Below are 19,039 nucleotides of genomic sequence, written 5' to 3'. Positions count from 1 at the left end.
AGGAGCTTTACTAAGAATTATGCAAGATTCTAGCTACATGGTCCCTATTATAACTAGAGAAACTCGTTTTTTGATACATTGTCTTTTTTGGCAATCATGCTTTTCTTTTTGTAGTTGTGTTATTTTTTTGGATAAGGTTGAACAATGTATTAAGCTTCTCTACAACATAAGCATACGGCTTCTTGACATTGTCAAGACTTTTCTTGCTTTGTATAGAGTTTAGTACACATCATATCAATTTGTATTGATTCTAGCCTTAATAAATAAGTTTATGAATATTTGGAGCTCCCATTGTCATGAAGTAACATGTATAGTAGGTGAAAAGAGTGAAGAAATTATTATATTATAAAAGTTCTTACTTCAAATATTGTAGCAAATTATCTTAGAAAATAGACAATAGTCCAAAAGAAAGTAAAACTAAAAGTATAAATTCTATTTTTTTATAAAGTAGGCTTCTACTTACTTTGTTAGGCCATAAATTAGATAAAATAAGGTAGATTAGAAAAATAAAGAATATGAGCATATATAAAAAGAAATTAGGAGTTAATTTTAATAAAAATTCAACTGAAAAAAAATAAAATTTGATATTCAGATGTAAGCTTTCAATTATACTCTAAAATTTAAATTTTTGTTATTTTCCTATTTTATGATAGTTGATCATGTTAGATTAGAATTTATATAAGAGAAATTTAATTTTATAGAAATTTTAGGATTACAACCCTTGATGGTATAATGTATAGCCTAATTCCTTGAATTAGATGAATTAGGACTAAAGTGATAAGAGCTAAAAAATTAGAATAGTAACTTAGTTAGTTTAATAATTTAGAGATTGTTAGTCATTACTATGAGTGTTGATTAAAAGCCTATGAGTGCACCTATAATCATTCACATGATTTAGGAATTGGAATTATAATTCTCTAAAAGATTTAGTGAAGTTAGAAATGATAATTTTGAGCTTTTCTTCAACTTCAAAAAATCCAAGCAGCAAAGTAGTTTTTTTTAATTAATGGAAGCTTTCAAATGTAATGAAAGCATAGGATTCACTTCATGAAGTGAAGAAAACAAGATCAGCACCTTCTCCTTCAAAATACTAGTAAAGCAATGAAATTCTCATTTTGAAGAATTTTACAAAAAAATTGCCCAGATCCTTGTAAGTAAAAACTTTCATAAAAGTTATAATTGAACATAGATTGAGGCATGTGAGTAATCGATCATAACTTAAAAAGGTGTTTTGAACACATGGGTGAAGTTAGATTTATCAAAAAAAAAAAATTTTGATCACTTACAAGAGCCATCAGCCTTGATAACGAGATTGGCTGTTCGAAGAATGAAGGCCGTAGATCTAGATTAGAGATCTTAGAAAATAAGGGTGGAGATGCAGCCACCCTTCTACGAGCCTCTACTCAATTGTATAAGAGAGGCTTAGTTTTCCAAGCCCTCTCTCTCTCTCTTCTTTTTGATGAAGGGCGAAGCCATGCCAAAATTTGGCCAAAATCCTAATCTTAATTTTATTTAGATTTTAAATCTAATTGTGAACCTTATGATTGTGTATGTATGGATTTTGAATTGTGAAGGATGGTCATTAAGTTTTAAAATATGCTCCATTGAGGTAGATAGCTCACTCGGCCTCCCAAATACTCTAAAGATTTTATGGACCTCGGATTTTCCTCAATCATTTATTCAGTTTCTTTTTTTTCAATGTGAAATTCCAAATAGTTGTAGCTTTTCTTGTAAGATTTCCAACAAGATAAGACTTGCTTGATTTAAAATAAGAAGGAATTTTTGGTGAATTTTTTAGTGTGAGGGAGCCGACTGCCTTTGTAGTTTGGATCAATCGAGTTTAGAAAGGCATTTCTTAGTGCTTGATAATTTCCTTCATTTGAAATTTTTGGAACATCAAAATTTATAATTTAAGCTTTGAAAGGCATAAGTTTTGTTGGATTTGAAGATAATCTGAATTTTTAGTGAATTTCTAAGTGAAGAGGGTTGGTTACCATAGCAATTTGGATCATTCAACTTCAAAGAAGCAATTATTACGATTGAACTATTAGATTGCAACGAAATTTATTAGATCAAGAATACCTTTAAGTTAGCCTTGTAACCAGCTAAGAATCATTCAAATCTAAGCTAATTGCAAATTTTGGGAAATTTTGGAGTAGAAGGGGGTCGCTGCCTTCAATCCTTATATATTATCAAGGTACCTTCGCTTTCACCTCTCTTATTTTATTTTTACAATTATCTTCACAATGACTTGTAATCTCCACATTTCACCTTTTAGCTAATGAATTTTAAGTTTTAACTTTTAACCTTTAATATTCTCACTTTAACTTTTAACTTAAATTTTAACTTTAACTTTTAAACTTAACTTATAATTTTAATTCTTAAACTTAATCTTTAATTTTAAATTTTAACTTAAATTTTTAATTTTAACTATAACTTTAACTTTAACTTTAGCTTTAACTTTAATTTTTAATTTTTTAACTTAACTTTTAATTTTAACTTTTAATTCAAATTTAAGTTTTTATTCTAATATTCAATTAATAGTAACTTAGTTAATTATTTTTACTATATTTTCATATTAAATTAAATTTAATATTTTAATTCAATATCATTAATCATTGCTTGAAAGGCATTAATTTGAATTGAACTACAAATATCCACATTTACATCAACTCAAAAATTTCACAATCAAGAGTCCTTCCATTCTACTCCCCGAATCTATTGTGTGGCATCAATTTAATGAGTGGTGAATTTGGAGCTCACACCAAAGAAGGCCGATTATCAACTTTGGTGAAAATCAAACCGTGAGGCACAAAACCAAGCACCTACGATAATTCTAGGGTTTTTTTTAGAAATTAGATAGTGGAGTTTGAAAGCAAATTTAATATAGTTTTTTTAGGCATTTATTTTTATTGATTTTAATATGTAATGACTTTATAAGAGTTTTTCAAGGTCACAATTATTTTAGGTGACTTTAGAATTTGTGAAATAAAAAGAATATTACATTTTGGAAAATTTTGTGAGTTTGGTAGTAGATCTATGGTTCAAATTTTGAGCACTTATAAGAATAGTTTTCAAAATTACATGCTATAAATTTGAACTTGATCAAATAGTTGAATTGAAGGTTATTGAATTTCAAGTAGGTTGAGCTCTTAGAAATTGGACTTTGAGAGGTAGTTAGGATTTCTAAGATCTTCAACAAACTACTAGTTGGATTGGAGTGAAATTTACATAAGAGAGTAATAGACTTAATTTGCTACACATTTGTGAATTTTGAGAACAATTGAATGATATGAGAATGAGATATTGATACTAGAAGACTAGCATCAAGGTTGAAAAAAGAAGCAAGCCAACACCCAAGCAGATTTTGATATTTTTCTTTTATTTAGTAGGTTCGATTTTCTTTAAGTTTTGTATGCTTATATCCAACTTAGTTTTTGAAAATTATATAAAATATTAAGTAAGATCAATAGTTTAATCAATAGATATTGAAGTTCTAAACTATATTAGGATTAAGTTGAATTGATTAGATTTTGATTAGGGTTTGGTTTAGAATTAGGGTTGAATTAAGATTTAAGATTTGGTTAAAGTTTGGTTAGGATTTAGGATTAGATTAAGATTTAGGTTTTGGTTTAGAATTTAGAAATTAGAATTTTTTTAGGATTTAGAATTTAGATTTTATTTAGGATTTAAGATTTATGATTTACTTAGGATTAAAAATTTGTTTAAGATTTAGAATTTATGATTTGCTTAAGATTTAGGATTTGTTTAGGATTTAGAATTTGGCCTAGGATTCATTTGAAGTCCATTAGGATTTCAATTAAAATTAAATTAGGACTTGATTGAGATCTATTTAAAATATATTTGTAATTATTTTAATATTTCTTTAGAATTTCTTAAGAATTCTTTTAAGGTTTATTGTGGATTTCTTTTGAATTCCTTTAAGATTTCTTATTGTTTCTTTTATAATTTGATTAAAGTTTCTTTTGAATTTAATTAAAGATTATTTAGCATTATTAAGATTTAATTAGAGTTATTTAATATTCTATTAGAGTTAGGATTTTGTTGTTGTAATTTCCATTCTACCTTCCACAACCAAGTGCTCAATGCATTCTCGAGTAAGAGTTCATTTAATCCGACACTATCATTATTTGACTTGTTCTTCTCCAATCAAGTCTTTATCCTTGATGTCTTTTAAATAATTAATTTTTGCATGCAATGGCTTGAGCAATAATTTATTTCAAAGATTTATCTTTGACATTATCAATAACAAATCTTTGACATTATCCTTCAATTCATATCTAAATTGATTAATAAAGGCTTTGTCATTCGAGTCCATGTCGTAAGTGAGGTATTAGAATATAGTAATATATATAGTAGTTGATCGTGATCCTTACTATAAAGATAAGAACTTAATTTATACTACTATTTTTTGATCATTTTTTCCAAATGTGGTTGTAAATTCTCCTAGGAATGAATTCAAAGCATAAAAGAATCCAAATCCTTTTCTATTAAAGGTGCAAATCAAGAAAGAGAATTTTTTGATAGAAGTGCATCTATGAGTAAATCAAGATATTGGAAGGCATGTAACCTAAGATAGAGCTTGATTTGTTGCAAAAATCTTCGAAATTTTGATTTTTTTACATCAAACTTCTTAAATATACTAATCTTTGTCCTTGTTATACTTGTAAAAGCAAAACTTCTTGGATTTGGTTGTGAGGTCAATCTACTTACTTCTTTCAAGTGCACAATTTCTTAATGTGGACTTTAAACTTCTTCCATAGACATAGGAATAGTACCTCTATGATTCACATTAGAAATACATGAGATTTCTACTCTTAGAATGTTGACAAGATCATGAAGATCTACAATAGTTACAAATCTATTTTTACTTCCACTAAGAGTAGCATCCATAATCTTTCTTTTCATAGACAATTGAAAGAAATTCAAAAAATTAAATTAGAGAAAGATTATCTGCAACTTCTAATAACAAATAAAATTTTTTCTCAAGAGGGGTAATCCACTCGCTTTAAGAAAAAAATCAATATTAAAAAATAATATTATTTGTTAAAAGGTGAATAGTTTGCAACCTTCAAAATACAACAATAGAAGTAGGATAATCTACTTATTTCTAAACAATAAGTTAGCACTCTTATCAAAGTATCAAAGATATGAATCTCAAAGAAAGAAATCTTCAATATGCTCTTATGTCAATGAAAAGAATTAGAAAGTCACTCAAAGATGATATGGTATTAAACTAGAATGGCTATTGCCAAAGATAAGAAGACTAGAAAGCTGATTTTATATGATTTGGAGACATATTAAGTTTTTGAGGGCTTCTCAAAGTGATAGACATAACAATGGTTTTGGATTTTGAGAAATAAAAAGAGGTTTACAATTTGAGTCTTGTACAATTATCATAGTACATTTATAGGTGCAATTTTGTAAGTTTATAATTCTACTTGTGTTTAATGTATTTAAAAAATTTAATGGTAATTAAACAATTAAATTGAAGAATATGTGAGTTTTAATTGATTAAGGTCTTAGATTCTTTTAATTTAGGGTCATTAAGGATTTTTATGATTTTAAAAAAAAATATGTGTTGGATTGTAGCAAAAATTTGTAAAAGTAATTTGGAATTAAAAATCTATACTCTAGCCAATGTTGGAAGTAATTTAACAGTTCAACAAAGAGAAATTATTATTAAAAGATCAACATCTAGATTGAAAAAGAAAATAGCCAACATCTGAGAGGTTTAGAAGCTTTTTCTTTTGATTAGTGAATTTGATATTTTTCAAAGTTTGTATGCTTGTTAATTGCTTATAGATTGAAATGTAAATAAATTTTGAGTTGAAATCAATGATTTGATTAGTATTTATTGAGATTTTAAAACAACTATTAAGATTGATTAGGATGTTTTGGATTTATTTAGAATTTGTTTAAGATTTCTTTAAGATTCAATTAGGATTTGATTAGGATTATATTATGATTTGGCTAGAATTTATTTAGAATTGTATTAAAATTTGGCTAAGATTTATTTAGGATTTCATTAGAATTTGATTAAAATTTGATAAGAATTGGTTTTAAATTTTATTAGGATTTATTTAGAGTTTGATTAGGATTTTTTTATGGTTCATTAGGATTTGTTTAGGATTACATTAAGATTTAGTTAAGATTCATTTAAAGTTTTTATTTTTAATATTTCAAAGATTTCATTGATATATTTTTAGGATTTTTTATAATATATCTTTTTAAGATTAATTTATCATTTTTTTATGTTTATTTTGTAATTTCTTTAAAATTTCTTTAAAATTTGATTAAAGATTGATCAGCATTGTTAAGATATAATTAGAATTTTTTTAGGGTTCTATTAGAATTGTTAGGACTTTTTTATTATAAATTCTATTTTACCTTCGACAACTAGGTGTTTGGTGCATTTGCAATCAAATTTCATAGAATACGACAATGTATCCAATGACTATTAGTTGCATTGCTCTCTCATAGATTGCTTTGATAATTTGAAATTTTTTGGTAGAAAAGATTACTTATAATGTATTAGAGTTGAATTTTTATTGTGTTGCATTGTCCCTTATTGATGGATTTTGGATGTTCAATTGCATAAGAGTTTGGCTGATGGTACTGAATTTGGAGCCATATCTATCTAAGAATAGTGCTTTCAACTATTTTGGATTTCTAATCAAGGAGGGTGGAGGCTGGTTGTTTAGACGCTGCTTCTACAATGGAGGAGGCAATGCCCACATGTAGTACCATTAATTCCTTTATTTTAGCATCTGAATAGTGTAATAGTTATATTTCATAATAAAATGGGGCTTGATATTATACATGATATATGAAAAATATTATAAAAAAATGCTAGATATTATGCATTATATAAATTTTTATTAATAAATTATTTTATTTTATTTTATTCAAATAATTTGGCTAATCTTTAGTAATATTCATTTTTCTCAAGGAATACATCATTCTATTATGTTATGCTATTTTTTATGTTATATTATTTGTATTTATGTTCTTAATTTTGATTTTCTTAAAATTTATTACATAGTTTTAAAGATAATTTTTTATATATATAAATGTGCATCACAATATTTATAAACTTTATTTATAAAATTACATAAATTTAGTGATATGATTTGGTATTTGATTCAATAGAATAAACAAAAACTTAATATAATTAAGTATTTATATTTGAAAGAAGCCATAAATTATTTTTTAATATTTACATAATAGAATATATCTTTATTATTCATGTCAAGATTGAACTTTATTTCTAAATTATATCTATTAAAAGTAAAATAAGTTTAAAAAACATTAAATATTTAAAATTTTGTTATGAATAAATACTCACGTTGTACATATTTTATTCTGACTAGAAACCATTGAGTTGTTTCTATTTATTGTTTTTATTTGTACATCAAGAAAATAATTATTATATATGACTATAGAACCATCCATGCCAATTATGTAGTACAATTATAACGTTTATTGTTAATTTATATCTAAACTACATGTATATATGTGTATATATATATATATATATATATTTATTTATTTATTTAAATATATAATCTCCTATCATCTAATATTATATTATTTAGAAATTTTGAAGTCTACTTATGAAGTGTGTATTGATTCAATGCAATATATGTTTATGCTTAAAGCTTTGATATTATTTTATTAGATATTAAAAATTAAAAAAATAAAAATAAAACCAGCTTTTGCATGTACAAAATTTAAAATAACACACTTTATGAACTTTATAGGATTTTACCAAAAAATTACCAACTTATTTGGAACCAATTCATATAACTCCAAATTATACAATCTGAGACAATTTTGACATTGATTCAATTTCCTAATAATTTAAAACAAAAAAAGTCATGATCTGATTATATTTCTATAATATGTATGAAACAAGATTCAATACTATCTAACTCAAATAATCTAACCTCTATCAATTATATCAAAACCTCTATTAAATACTAAATTTATAATTATACATGTATTCAAGTACACTCTAATTATGATATTATCTGAAAACTTCAAGTGATTCTTATAAAGACTTATTCTTTTTGAGCTAAATATTCTTTTATATAGCATCCAAGTTAGAAACAATTTAGATAGTTATTTTTTTGGTTTTGGTTCTGGTTTTTCCTATTTTATTTTTTTATATTATTTTTATTAAAGCTATTTATCACTAATTTCTACTAGTGACTACTAAAGTAAATATACTACAACTAAATAAACTTCTTTGAATTAATAGTATAAATTCGAATGCTATCATTTAATAGAAAGTATGGTGATTATAGTTTATTAAAACCAGTACATCCGTACGATTTTTTTGAATTTTTTTATAATATGTTCTTATTTAATTTCTATCCTTTACTAAATTTAATTGACAAAATATCAAAATGCTTCTGTTATTTCCTTTTGTACTAAACAGTTTGAATCTTCACAATTGAATTTAATTCTCTGAATTTGTTTTCAGCAAACCAATTCTACACTTGCTAGAGAGAACATTAGAAGTAACCAACCTGGTTTTATTTCTGTTTTCTCTTTATTCTATTATCAATGATTCTAAATACAATTTCTCTTGACTTTAAAAAAATTGTTACTTTTTTATTTTTGAAATTAAATTAAATTCCTACTTTTAATCTTTAAAAAACTAAGTACGAAATCAGTAATCAGTAATGCTACGAAAAAAAATCTATGTATTATAAAAGCCATATTTAAATGCCATAATGCTGCAATCTAATTTGAAAACATGTTATCATTATTTTTAATTTATTAAGGTGGTGATGCTAATGTTGAGTTTTTTTAGTGAATCTGTCTTTTATGTCCTAAATTATTATTCTGTGAAGTACCCATGAAGTTCATAAATGAATTTTTCATTGTATCGAATAGTTCTAAGGGCTTTTGTCCATTTTCAAGATATTACATAGATTCGAAATTCTATAGAAAGAAGAGTAATTAATACTACAGTACATGCTATAAAGACTCAACTTATTTTAATCTTTACTATCTATTTTATTTTGTATTTTTTCACTTTTCAATTATTTTTTGTCTTTTGTAAGTCTCTCCATCATAGTTTTGAAGAATTATTAAATTTTTATTAGGTATACATATTTGAAAAATAATTCTAAAGATAAATAATCATAATAATAAAAACTTAAAATATTATTGTTTTACATGCATGTTATGTAATTTTTATATTATTTTTTATATATTTCTACTAAAACATTAAAAAAATTCTTTCAATTTTTTAAAATAAATTGATCTATTTTTTGTGCCTAAATTTTCAATTCCATTATGGGTAAATGGAGTTTTTAAATTTAATTCTAAATAAAACAGAATTGGATCCTTTTAAATTGAATCAATGTAAATTATGTATTCTTGCAATGTCTTACTATCTCATCTCTATAAATTCCAATTATTACTTTAAATTATCAATACTTGGACTTGGTGTTGAAACACTCTCTAAAAAACAATTGCAACATCCTTCTATGCCCATTTTGCCTCTTATTACTTTTAAATTTAAAGCTTAATATATTTTACAAAATAAATACTAAAAATATATATTGTGGTTTTTAAAAATAAGGCTATTTTCTCTCATATATTTTATTCTGATAATTTACGAATTAGGTTTTTAATATAAAGTTGCAAATTTGTTTATGTTCATTTACATCTTGAAACCATAAGATGCCTTGAGTTAGTTGAGGTAGGTTATATAAGTCATAAACTATGACAAGTACCAAAAAACATAAGGTCATACAATCAATGAGAAAGAAAATACACAACAATAATATCCATTGAGCTTTCTAGTAGCACTTAAATATTGCTATATATTTATATATTTGATATTTTAATTTAATTTGAATTATTATCTTTTGGAAAAAATATAGAAAAAAATGATTATTTTTAAGTTATTTTTTTATGTAAAAAAGATATTTATTTCAATCTTCATTATTATCTTCTTTTTATACTTTTATTCTTATCATTAATATTTTTATAAATAACATGGTTTATTTTTACTCTAGTAATTAAAAAAATTAAACATTTTTGGTTTGACACTCTATCGAATTGGGCATCCATTTACATCCACTCACTATTTTTTTGTTAATAGATTTGTTAGTTCTTATATATATTTTTTATTTTTATTTAAACAAATTATTTTTTTTTATTTTGAATGTACATTCTAATATCAAAAAAAATTTGTGAATATTATACCTTTTTGCCCTTATTTATTTTCATTGACTATTTTATTTGAAATCCTAAAATTGAAAGAATTTAAATTTTTTTATTTTTGCCATTCTTTACTACTCAATCATCACTTATGCATGTCCATCTTGATGTATATTGTCAAGATATTATATATATATAACAGCAGAAGACATGAATCACAAATACAAAAATAAATGACTATTACTTTATTACAAAATTTACAAACTATTGATAATTTAAATGTTTATTTGATGAATGAAACTATACAAAGTTAAACTAGTTCATTGTATGCAATCTATATATATATATATATACACACACACATGTTGAACCACATTCAAACATGACATTCTTTCCTTGAAAACGCCACTTTAAGAACAGATCCCCAAATCACACCTTCAAGATTGTGAGATATTTCTATGAGAGAAGTGCCATCTTAGTGAACAACCTGACTAAACAAAGATTACTTACATAGGACCACAAATTCTGATTCAGAAAGGCAAAACACTGTACTACTCCAGATCCAGCATGAAAATGTGTATAAAGCTGAAGGAAGAACAAGCACCAAAGTTGTGTAGAATCTCCCCCCCCCCCCCCCACAAAGCAAAGACCTACCCCCCGCCCCCCTCTAGAGCTAAGCCTAGTAGTCCCAGCCACGGTCAGACAACATATTATCATTCATCCATCCATCCATCCATCCATCCATCCATCCTCTTTGCTGCCAGCCTCCCCCTCGTGTCCTCATATGGGCCCGCCCCACTTTTTCATCCAACTCAAAGGAAGAAGACCATGAACGTCATGGATGAATGAGAGACCAATCAATAAAATGAGGACACTCTGTTCATCCATGTGTGTGGGGAGGGGGGCATGTGTAGAAAGTGGTCGGAGAAAGGGGAAGTCTCTTTAGTGACACTTTTCAGACCCAATGCACTACTTTCATCCTCAAGTCAACCTGCTCCCCCACCACCTCCACCATACAACACAAGGGCAGACACAAGGAAAATAAATAAATAAATATATAAATATACATATACATATATATATATATATAGAATAAATTATACATGTATACATATACTAACTAATTGGAATCTGTGCAGTTGGCTACAAAAAAAAAAAATTACTGAAAATTACAATTATGAGCTTCCGAGCTCTACACTTAGTGATCTTGCAGTGCTATTCTTGGCAATCTACAGAATTAACATGAAGATTTTAATCTTTGATTGATCAAAAGTTGAGTTGTTACTTCAGCATTGATGAAAACAATTAGATATGTAACCAATCAGAGATGGTTTTTGTCTCCTTTGGTTTTATATTAACGATATAAATAAACAAAAACAAAGACAAGAAAAGACTATGGTGAGTGAGTGTATGTAAGGCTCTCACTCATAAGTAACTCCACTCTCTCATCCTTCTCTTCCCCCCCCCTTTTTTTTCCCTTTTGCTGCCTTATGGTCTTACTATCTGTTAAAGAATATTCCACTGTCGTACTCTGGGCCCAAGAAATCCAACTCCCCATCTCTTTTGTTATTATTTTTGTTTAAAATAGATAAAAAAAAATAGCATATAAATAATATATAGTTGTAGTGTGCTTTGGGTCTGTGCAAATCTGAGTGGGCTCATTTGTAACGAAGTAAAAGCCAAGATGTCCAGGCCATTCTTTTGTCCTGCAGGGGAAAACAACAAAATGCAAGTTGGTTTGTGGACCCAAGTCTGGGTTTTTTGTTTAAGTTTTGGGCAGTGACATGAGCATGTGCTTACATGTGTTGCCATGTTTATTTCTTTTATTTTATTTATTTAATATTTTGTATGTAAGGCTCACACTCTATGGAGCCAAAAAAAAAGGCTGAGAGTTTCTCATTATATATCATTAAAAGACAGCAGAATGGGTTGTATGAGTGGGTGAGATATTTTGTGACATGGAAACAAAAACGTGCATGTATAGGAGTAATTTGGATTGCGAATAAGTGCACTTAGGGTACATATTTCTTTGGAGATATATTAGGTGTAAATACTGTCTTAAAGTATCATTTACAAAAAGAAAAGAAAAGAAAAGTGACATAAATGCACACGACTTTTTCAATATTTTAGTCAAAAAAATCAATGACTTTGAACTTGACTAGAGGAGAAAAAAAAACCTTTATAAAAAAACCTAAATTGAGGGTTGTTTTTGGTTGTTCTGAGAGTGGTTTCAAAGTCATCATGTGTACTCAATCTACTGTCAAAGATACTCGCACTCCATTTTACATTCTCCCACACACACACATATATATACAAATACTGATTATTTGTCTAAGGAAAAAAGAACACGAAGGGGGAACTTAATCAAAGACTAGCAAGCAGTTTACCAAAAAACAGTGAAAAAGAATGAAAGCAAGATGGAGACCTCGGAGAAGCAACTTTACGTGTGACTCGTCGCAGTGGCGATGGTGCTCGCTAGTCACGTGCAGAACCCAACTAGAATGAATGAATGGCAAAGTGCAATCGAAGTTGATGTTCTTCCTTCTAGATTTCCACTAGCTGATGTTGTTCATTCCAGAAGCTTTTGCTGAAACCTAATAGGGTGCAGCGCAGTGAGGTTTTGGCCTTCAATGCTACATGACATGCAGGACTAAGAAAGCTCAGTAAAGGTGCTAACACTGGTACCCATGAAAGGGCACTGTTTCTGCAAGGTTTCGGTGCCACCACTAGACCCCACACTGATTGTCCTTTGAGCTCCAGTATTTTCTGCAACCGAAACACGGGCTCACGATGGAGTATTTGAAAGGACGATGTCATGTTACTGTGCGCATCCGCCACATTCTACGAATCCGAAATGAGAACCGCTCGCATAGTGAATTGGGGAACAATGCGTGAGGTATATAAGCAGGAACAGACCGGGGGTCAGATCACACTAGGCAGGCTTGGTGGATGGATGCCCAGCTCTCAAATTCGGCGAGTGAGTGAGTGCCTGGTGTCTAGAATCCGTGGACCTCCAGATCATGGTTCTGGTGGGAGATGATCAGTGTGAGGTCGATTGTGAGTTGAATTTGCGCAGCTCGGGAGCAGCGTAAACTGCGACTGATGGATGCGGGAACTGGGTCAAGCTGCTGTAGCTTGTGTGAGTGTGGATCCATCGTGGTAGCGTGATAGTGTGCGTACTGGAGTGCTGGAGGTTTTGGTTTTGGGTTCGTTATTATTATTATTATTATTTATTTATGTTTTTATACGGTGCGCAGTGATCGTTGTGGTCATGCTGAATGAGTTGTTGAGTCCGTCGGTGTGGAGGCGATTGCGCTGCCACGTTGAAGTAGGGGAACGGAGGGAGTTGGGGAGAGTGAGGGTGCCACTCGTTTGTCATGGATACGGAAGTCGACTCCGATGAACGGCCTCCGGAGGTGAAGCCCATAGACCTCTTCGTTGCTCTGTACATGATTGGTTGATTGATTGATTGATTGATTCTCCTGGTAGAGAGTCAGCTGCTGTTAGTTCCTTATATCTTCCAACACTGAGGAACTTGTTTAATGTCTAGAAGAAATCGATGCATCTGACCTGTTCTTGGTGCTGCAAACAATTGGGGTCTGATTTTTGCAGAGTCGGGGAGCTCGCATGCACAAGTCCTCGCTGGCAGCAGTCCTCATGCTGTCGTACCAGAGCTTCGGCGTGGTGTATGGTGATTTGTGCGTCTCCCCGCTGTATGTCTTCCGCAGCACGTTTTCGGAGGACCCTCACTCGCATATCACAGAAGCCGAGATCCATGGTGTTCTGTCGCTCATCTTCTGGACACTCACTCTTGTGGCCGTCATCAAATACGTCATCATCGTCCTGAGCGCGGATGACAACGGCGAAGGCGGCACTTTCGCACTCTACTCCCTTCTTTGCCGGCACGCTAAGCTGAGCCTAATTCTCAACCAGCAAACCGCTGATTCGGAGCTTTCTACCTACAAGCTGGAGCAGCCACCGGAGACGCCACGGGGGGAGAAGGTGCGCAAGTTGTTGGAGAACAACGTCTTTTTGAAGAATGGGCTGCTCATCGTTGTGTTGCTGGGCACCTGCATGGTCATTGGGGACGGCATCCTCACTTCTTCTATTGCAGGTATGGAAATCACTCTTCTCACGCATGATAAGATTAACGCAGCACCAGCTCTGGAGGAACTCATCTCTACTTGAGCAACTCATCTCACGTCCCCTGTTGGCTTGATGGCTGTTGCAGTGATGTCAGCTACTTCGGGTATTACGGTGGCCGCCCCTCAACTGTCCGAGAGTGAGTACTTCGCAACCCTTAATGCTTAAATTCTTCTAGTACGTCAGTCATGATCGGCAATTGCAAATTTTCGAAAGAATCATGGAACAATCATGTTTGAGGTCTCCAGGCGGGGTGGGGGGTAGACTAGAATGATCTGAACCCTAAGAAGGATCGTGAATTCAGGCCATGGTGGGACGGGAATTTGCCTGCAGATGTGGCAGTGCTGGTGTCGTGCTGCATTTTGGTGCTTCTCTTCGGACTGCAGCACCTCGGCACTCACCGAATCTCATTTTTGTTTGCGCCAATTGTGCTTCTGTGGCTCCTCTGCAATTGCACCATAGGAGTATATAATCTCATTACCTACAATCCAAGCATTGTGCGCGGTCTCTCACCGTACTACATATACCACTTCTTCAAGGTCTCAGGCAAGAATGGCTGGATTTCCCTCGGGGGTGTTCTCCTCTGCATCACAGGTGGGTCACCACCTCTCACATTTCAGTATACTTGTATTTACCGCTTGAAACCTAGTCGCGGCAAAACCTCCGCATTAATTAAGCACCTTTTGGATTCAGTGACGCACAATGTAGGATGAGGGAAAAACGTTTCAAAATAAGAGAATGTTGTATGCTTGTGACGATCTTAGCGTTACGTTTGTTTACTTGCAGGCTCGGAAGCAATGTACGCCGACTTGGGCCATTTCTCTCGAAACTCTATCAAGGTCGCCTTTACGTGCATCATATACCCTAGTCTGCTGTTGGGGTACTTGGGCCAAGCTGCGTACTTGTCGAAGAACATTAACGATGTCGACCATGGGTTTTATCGCACCATCCCAGGTAATCCCAGCAGCCGTGTTGCAACTTGTTTACGTCTTTGCAGCATGATAGACTATGTCTCTGCGCTGTCTGGTTTCAGGAGGAGTTTAAAATATCACACACTCAATTTCTTTAAAAAAAAATGAAAGTAACCAACCCCTATGTGTGCATTCATGCAGAGCCTATTTTCTGGCCGGTCTTTGTCACTGGTGCGTTCTCTCTCTCTCTCGCTCTCATTTTCTGCCTCGTCTGGTCGATTCACTTTCATCCTTGCAAAAATATGTTTTCTTTTCAGCCACTGAACAACCTATCGTGTGTCATTCTCATTAATCACAGCGACATTGGCTTCAATCGTGGGGAGCCAAGCTAGCATCACGGCGACGTTCTCTATCATCAAGCAGTGCCAGGCGCTAGGGTTCTTTCCCTGGGTGAAAGTGGTGCACACTTCGAGCACCATGCATGGGCAGATTTACATACCCGAGGTCAACTGGATCATGTTCGCTATCAGCTTGAGCGTCACAGTCGGATTCCAAAACACAATCGCTATTGGAAATGCTTACGGTAAGTTGGGAAGCATGGATAACCTACCTTTGATTATGTTGGCAGTTCCTAGGGAAACAGCTTATGTCAGAAGCTATGTCTGAAAACTCGTTTTCGATTGATTCTGGTGAGGTTATTGCCACAGGCATTGCGGTGATTGCGGTGATGCTGGTGACAACATTTTTGACGACACTCGTTATTCTAATCGTCTGGCAAAGAAGCGCATTTCTGGCTTGGGGCTTCTTCCTCCTTTTCGGCTCGGTGGAATTGATTTACCTATCAGCGGCGCTATACAAGGTTAAGCAGGGGGGTTGGGTTTCTCTGGTGCTGGCCGGCTCCATGATGTGCATTATGTACGTGTGGCACTATGGCACCGTAAAGAAATACGAATATGACCTACAAAACAAAGTGTGCATGAAATGGCTCCTAGGTCTGGGCCCAAGCCTTGGTATTGTCCGCGTACCAGGCATCGGGTTGATCTACACCGAGCTTGTCACTGGGGTGCCTGCCATTTTCTCCCACTTCGTCACGAACCTTCCAGCCTTTCATCAAGTCCTTGTCTTCGTTTGCATAAAATCAGTACCCGTCCCCTACGTCCCAGCCCACGAGCGCTACCTCATTGGGCGAGTCGGATCGAGGGATTTCCGCATGTACAGGTAGTCACCCTGCTTTTGCTGCCATGTTTCTGCCACATCCACAGCCCCTGCCGTAATTGGTTTTGATGAATTTAACCCTCCATGTGTGTGATATCAGCTTCTCTGCTACATGTGCAGATGTGTAGTGAGGTCTGGCTACAAGGATACTTATGGAAGCGGCGACGAAGACGAATTTGAAAACGAGCTTCTGTACAACCTTTCGGAGTTCATCCAGACGGAGGGCTCAGCCCCATGGATCGCTTCTAGCAACGAAATGTCGCTGGATGGGCGCATGACCGCCATGGGCGCCCTTGGCGCCAGCTTTGCAGCTTCCAACACCGGCCTGTCACTTCCCCTTTCAGAGACACAGACCGAGAGAGAAAACACATATAATTTCAACTTCAACGCAGACAGCCTGGAGGTGAGTCCGTCAACTTTCACCTGTTGCAATTTGTTGCAACCATCTGCTAACTCTCACGATGATCTTGTTGGATTCTCCACCTGACCTAAGGAACACTGACTCTTTCTTTACAATCTGTGCAATTTGTAGTCGTGGGAGGGAGTTAATTCGCCCCCTGTCGTGCGCAAGAGGCATGTGCACTTCAACATCGCCAAGAGTGACACCGACATGGAGGCTGATTCTGAGGTCCGGAAGGAGCTCATGGACTTGATTGATGCGAAGGAGGCTGGCGTTGCGTATGTAATGGGCCACCCTTATGTAAAGGCTAAGCCTTCGTCCTCTTGGCTGAAGAAGTTCATCATCGATTGTTTTTACTCTTTCCTTCGGAGGAATTGCCGGCAGCCGACAACGGCTCTTCACATCCCTCACATGAGCCTCATTGAGGTGGGCATGATATATTATGTGTAGATCCTGTATTATAAACTTGTAAAATAGCTGCGCAACAGTGGACTAATCGGACTTCGGCCATTCGATCACTTCAAACGAGGTGGGCTCCAGTGGGACAAGACACTTGGGGACGAATACGAGGATTATAATAGAACCATTTAGAACTGCCTTTCGATTTTGGAACAGGCTCTCCTGCTGCTAGATTGTGCAAACATCACCTTTGAACACAAAATGATAATGCAGGGTTTTTCTTTGTTACTAACGTGGTATGATCTGTTTCTTTTCTATTACGTCTTGGTGGGATGAGTTTTCACTGAGTGTGCTGTAGTTGTCACTAAAAATATAGAGCATTGTCCAGACCAAGCAATATCTCAATTGTTTTGGTCATACTTGTGCCATACCTCACCTTGTACCCACACGTGCAACTCGCAATAGCTTGAACAGTGGAATCTCTGTCAGTGACCCACAACCTATTGATGAGGCAAAGCCAAGCTTTTTTAAAACATTTCACAATCCACGCTTTCTAAGATGGGTAGTGCAGAATCATCTTACACTGGATCCAACCACTAAAAAACTCGGGGTCTCGAACCTGAATACGACAGAAACAAGGAACCAGATGGGTCTCAGTATGGTAGCATGCTTGCTGCTTTTGGAAAATGGTGTCGTTGCAACTTTGTCAATACTGCAACTATTCCAGTCTAAAAGCTGTAAAATGGGTTTTTATTTCGCTGATTATTCGACAATTGCTCTGACCACAGCAAATCAAAACAAGGTTGCTTCTAAGACAAACAATTATTTGTCGGTTAGTCAACGTTTGAGTTCAGTATCTGGATACGTGAAAATTGAGCTCCCAAAAACCTTAACAAATTGTGACCATCCCGAGAGCATAGTTCACGAAACAACCCAGTGAAGCTGCACCTCTTTCTGTGGACAGCATCATAGACAAAAAAATCCAAATGGTTCTCAGCTGAAACGAGAAGTACAGCTTGTCATGCCATGAGTCTTCCTCATCTGTCCATTGTGCATTTGGTGGGTGTAACTGTGGACTCACAGCAGTGGTGCACAATTAAGATGGAGTCAATGGCTCCACTAGAAAGAGGGACCGAAATGGCATTAAAGTTGAAGACTCTACGATCCGAATGACACAAATATTACGTGAGATCCCACTGAGTCCACCGAATTCGGAGACAATGGGGCGTGCAGGAGGGGCAAAGCACCAAAGCTGGCAAAAGAGGAAGGAAGGACAGATTGTTCTGGATTGTCAAGGGAGGAATAAACTGCTACGAAATACATCAAGAGATCTACAGATGCCTTCTAATTTCTACTGTCTTTGTGCTTAATTGGATATAAATAAACTTATGTTTATAACAGTATTTTTATTTCAAATGTTATTTTGGTTTCTTTGTAAAACTCTTTAAAAAAATGATACATTGTTTAGATTTTAAAATAAAATTACAAGTTATTTTTATTTTTATTTTTATTTTTATTTTCTTTTTTCGTGCATTTTTTATTGAGTTTTATTGATGCTTTGGTGTTTAAAGCATAATGAGTATAGAGTTTTTGTGATTTTCTCACAAAACTGTGTTATTTTATTTTATTTATTTATTTATAATTATTTTTAATATAAGTGAGTGAACTACTTTGTTAATTGGCTTGCTTTGTGCAACTACAAAGTTTCAAAAAGGGAATCTATCTAACAAAAAGGGGATCTACCTAAGGTAGAGGTTGCTTATCATAA

The 19,039-nt window shown here is 33.1% G+C and overlaps 1 protein-coding gene across 3 annotated transcripts; it reads left to right on the top strand.

Moving 5' to 3' along the window:
* The first annotated feature begins 13,085 nt into the window (after nt 1–13,085).
* On the top strand, nt 13,086–17,559 carry LOC112295033 (potassium transporter 4). Of its 3 annotated transcripts, none has more exons than XM_073540546.2 (11): nt 13,086–13,184; nt 13,461–13,619; nt 13,816–14,317; nt 14,435–14,485; nt 14,680–14,940; nt 15,133–15,300; nt 15,459–15,488; nt 15,616–15,840; nt 15,965–16,475; nt 16,593–16,875; nt 17,005–17,559. In XM_073540546.2, exons 2-11 carry the CDS (start codon nt 13,581–13,583, stop codon nt 17,320–17,322), a joined length of 2,388 nt encoding a protein of 795 aa, XP_073396647.1. In that variant the 5' UTR covers nt 13,086–13,184; nt 13,461–13,580; the 3' UTR covers nt 17,323–17,559. The 3 variants fall into 3 exon arrangements, with proteins under 3 accessions (XP_073396647.1, XP_073396648.1, XP_024401901.1); XM_073540547.2 differs by having other exon boundaries at nt 13,115–13,180; XM_024546133.3 differs by having other exon boundaries at nt 13,146–13,342.
* The last annotated feature ends 1,480 nt before the right edge of the window (nt 17,560–19,039 follow it).

Source organism: Physcomitrium patens, chromosome 18 (assembly GCF_059467195.1).
Source record: "Physcomitrium patens ecotype Gransden chromosome 18, ASM5946719v1, whole genome shotgun sequence".
Taxonomy (NCBI): domain Eukaryota; kingdom Viridiplantae; phylum Streptophyta; class Bryopsida; order Funariales; family Funariaceae; genus Physcomitrium; species Physcomitrium patens.
The sequence above is the reverse complement of the archived record's forward strand: the minus strand, read 5'-3'. Positions and strand labels throughout refer to the sequence as shown.

Coding starts and splice junctions, on each gene's coding strand:
- LOC112295033 (XM_073540546.2), top strand. CDS start 13,581: ATGGATACGGAAGTCGACTCCGATGAACGGCCTCCGGAG. Junction 14,486..14,679: donor CGCCCCTCAACTGTCCGAGA/GTGAGTACTTCG, acceptor ATTTGCCTGCAG/ATGTGGCAGTGCTGGTGTCG. Junction 16,476..16,592: donor AGGGATTTCCGCATGTACAG/GTAGTCACCCTG, acceptor CTACATGTGCAG/ATGTGTAGTGAGGTCTGGCT.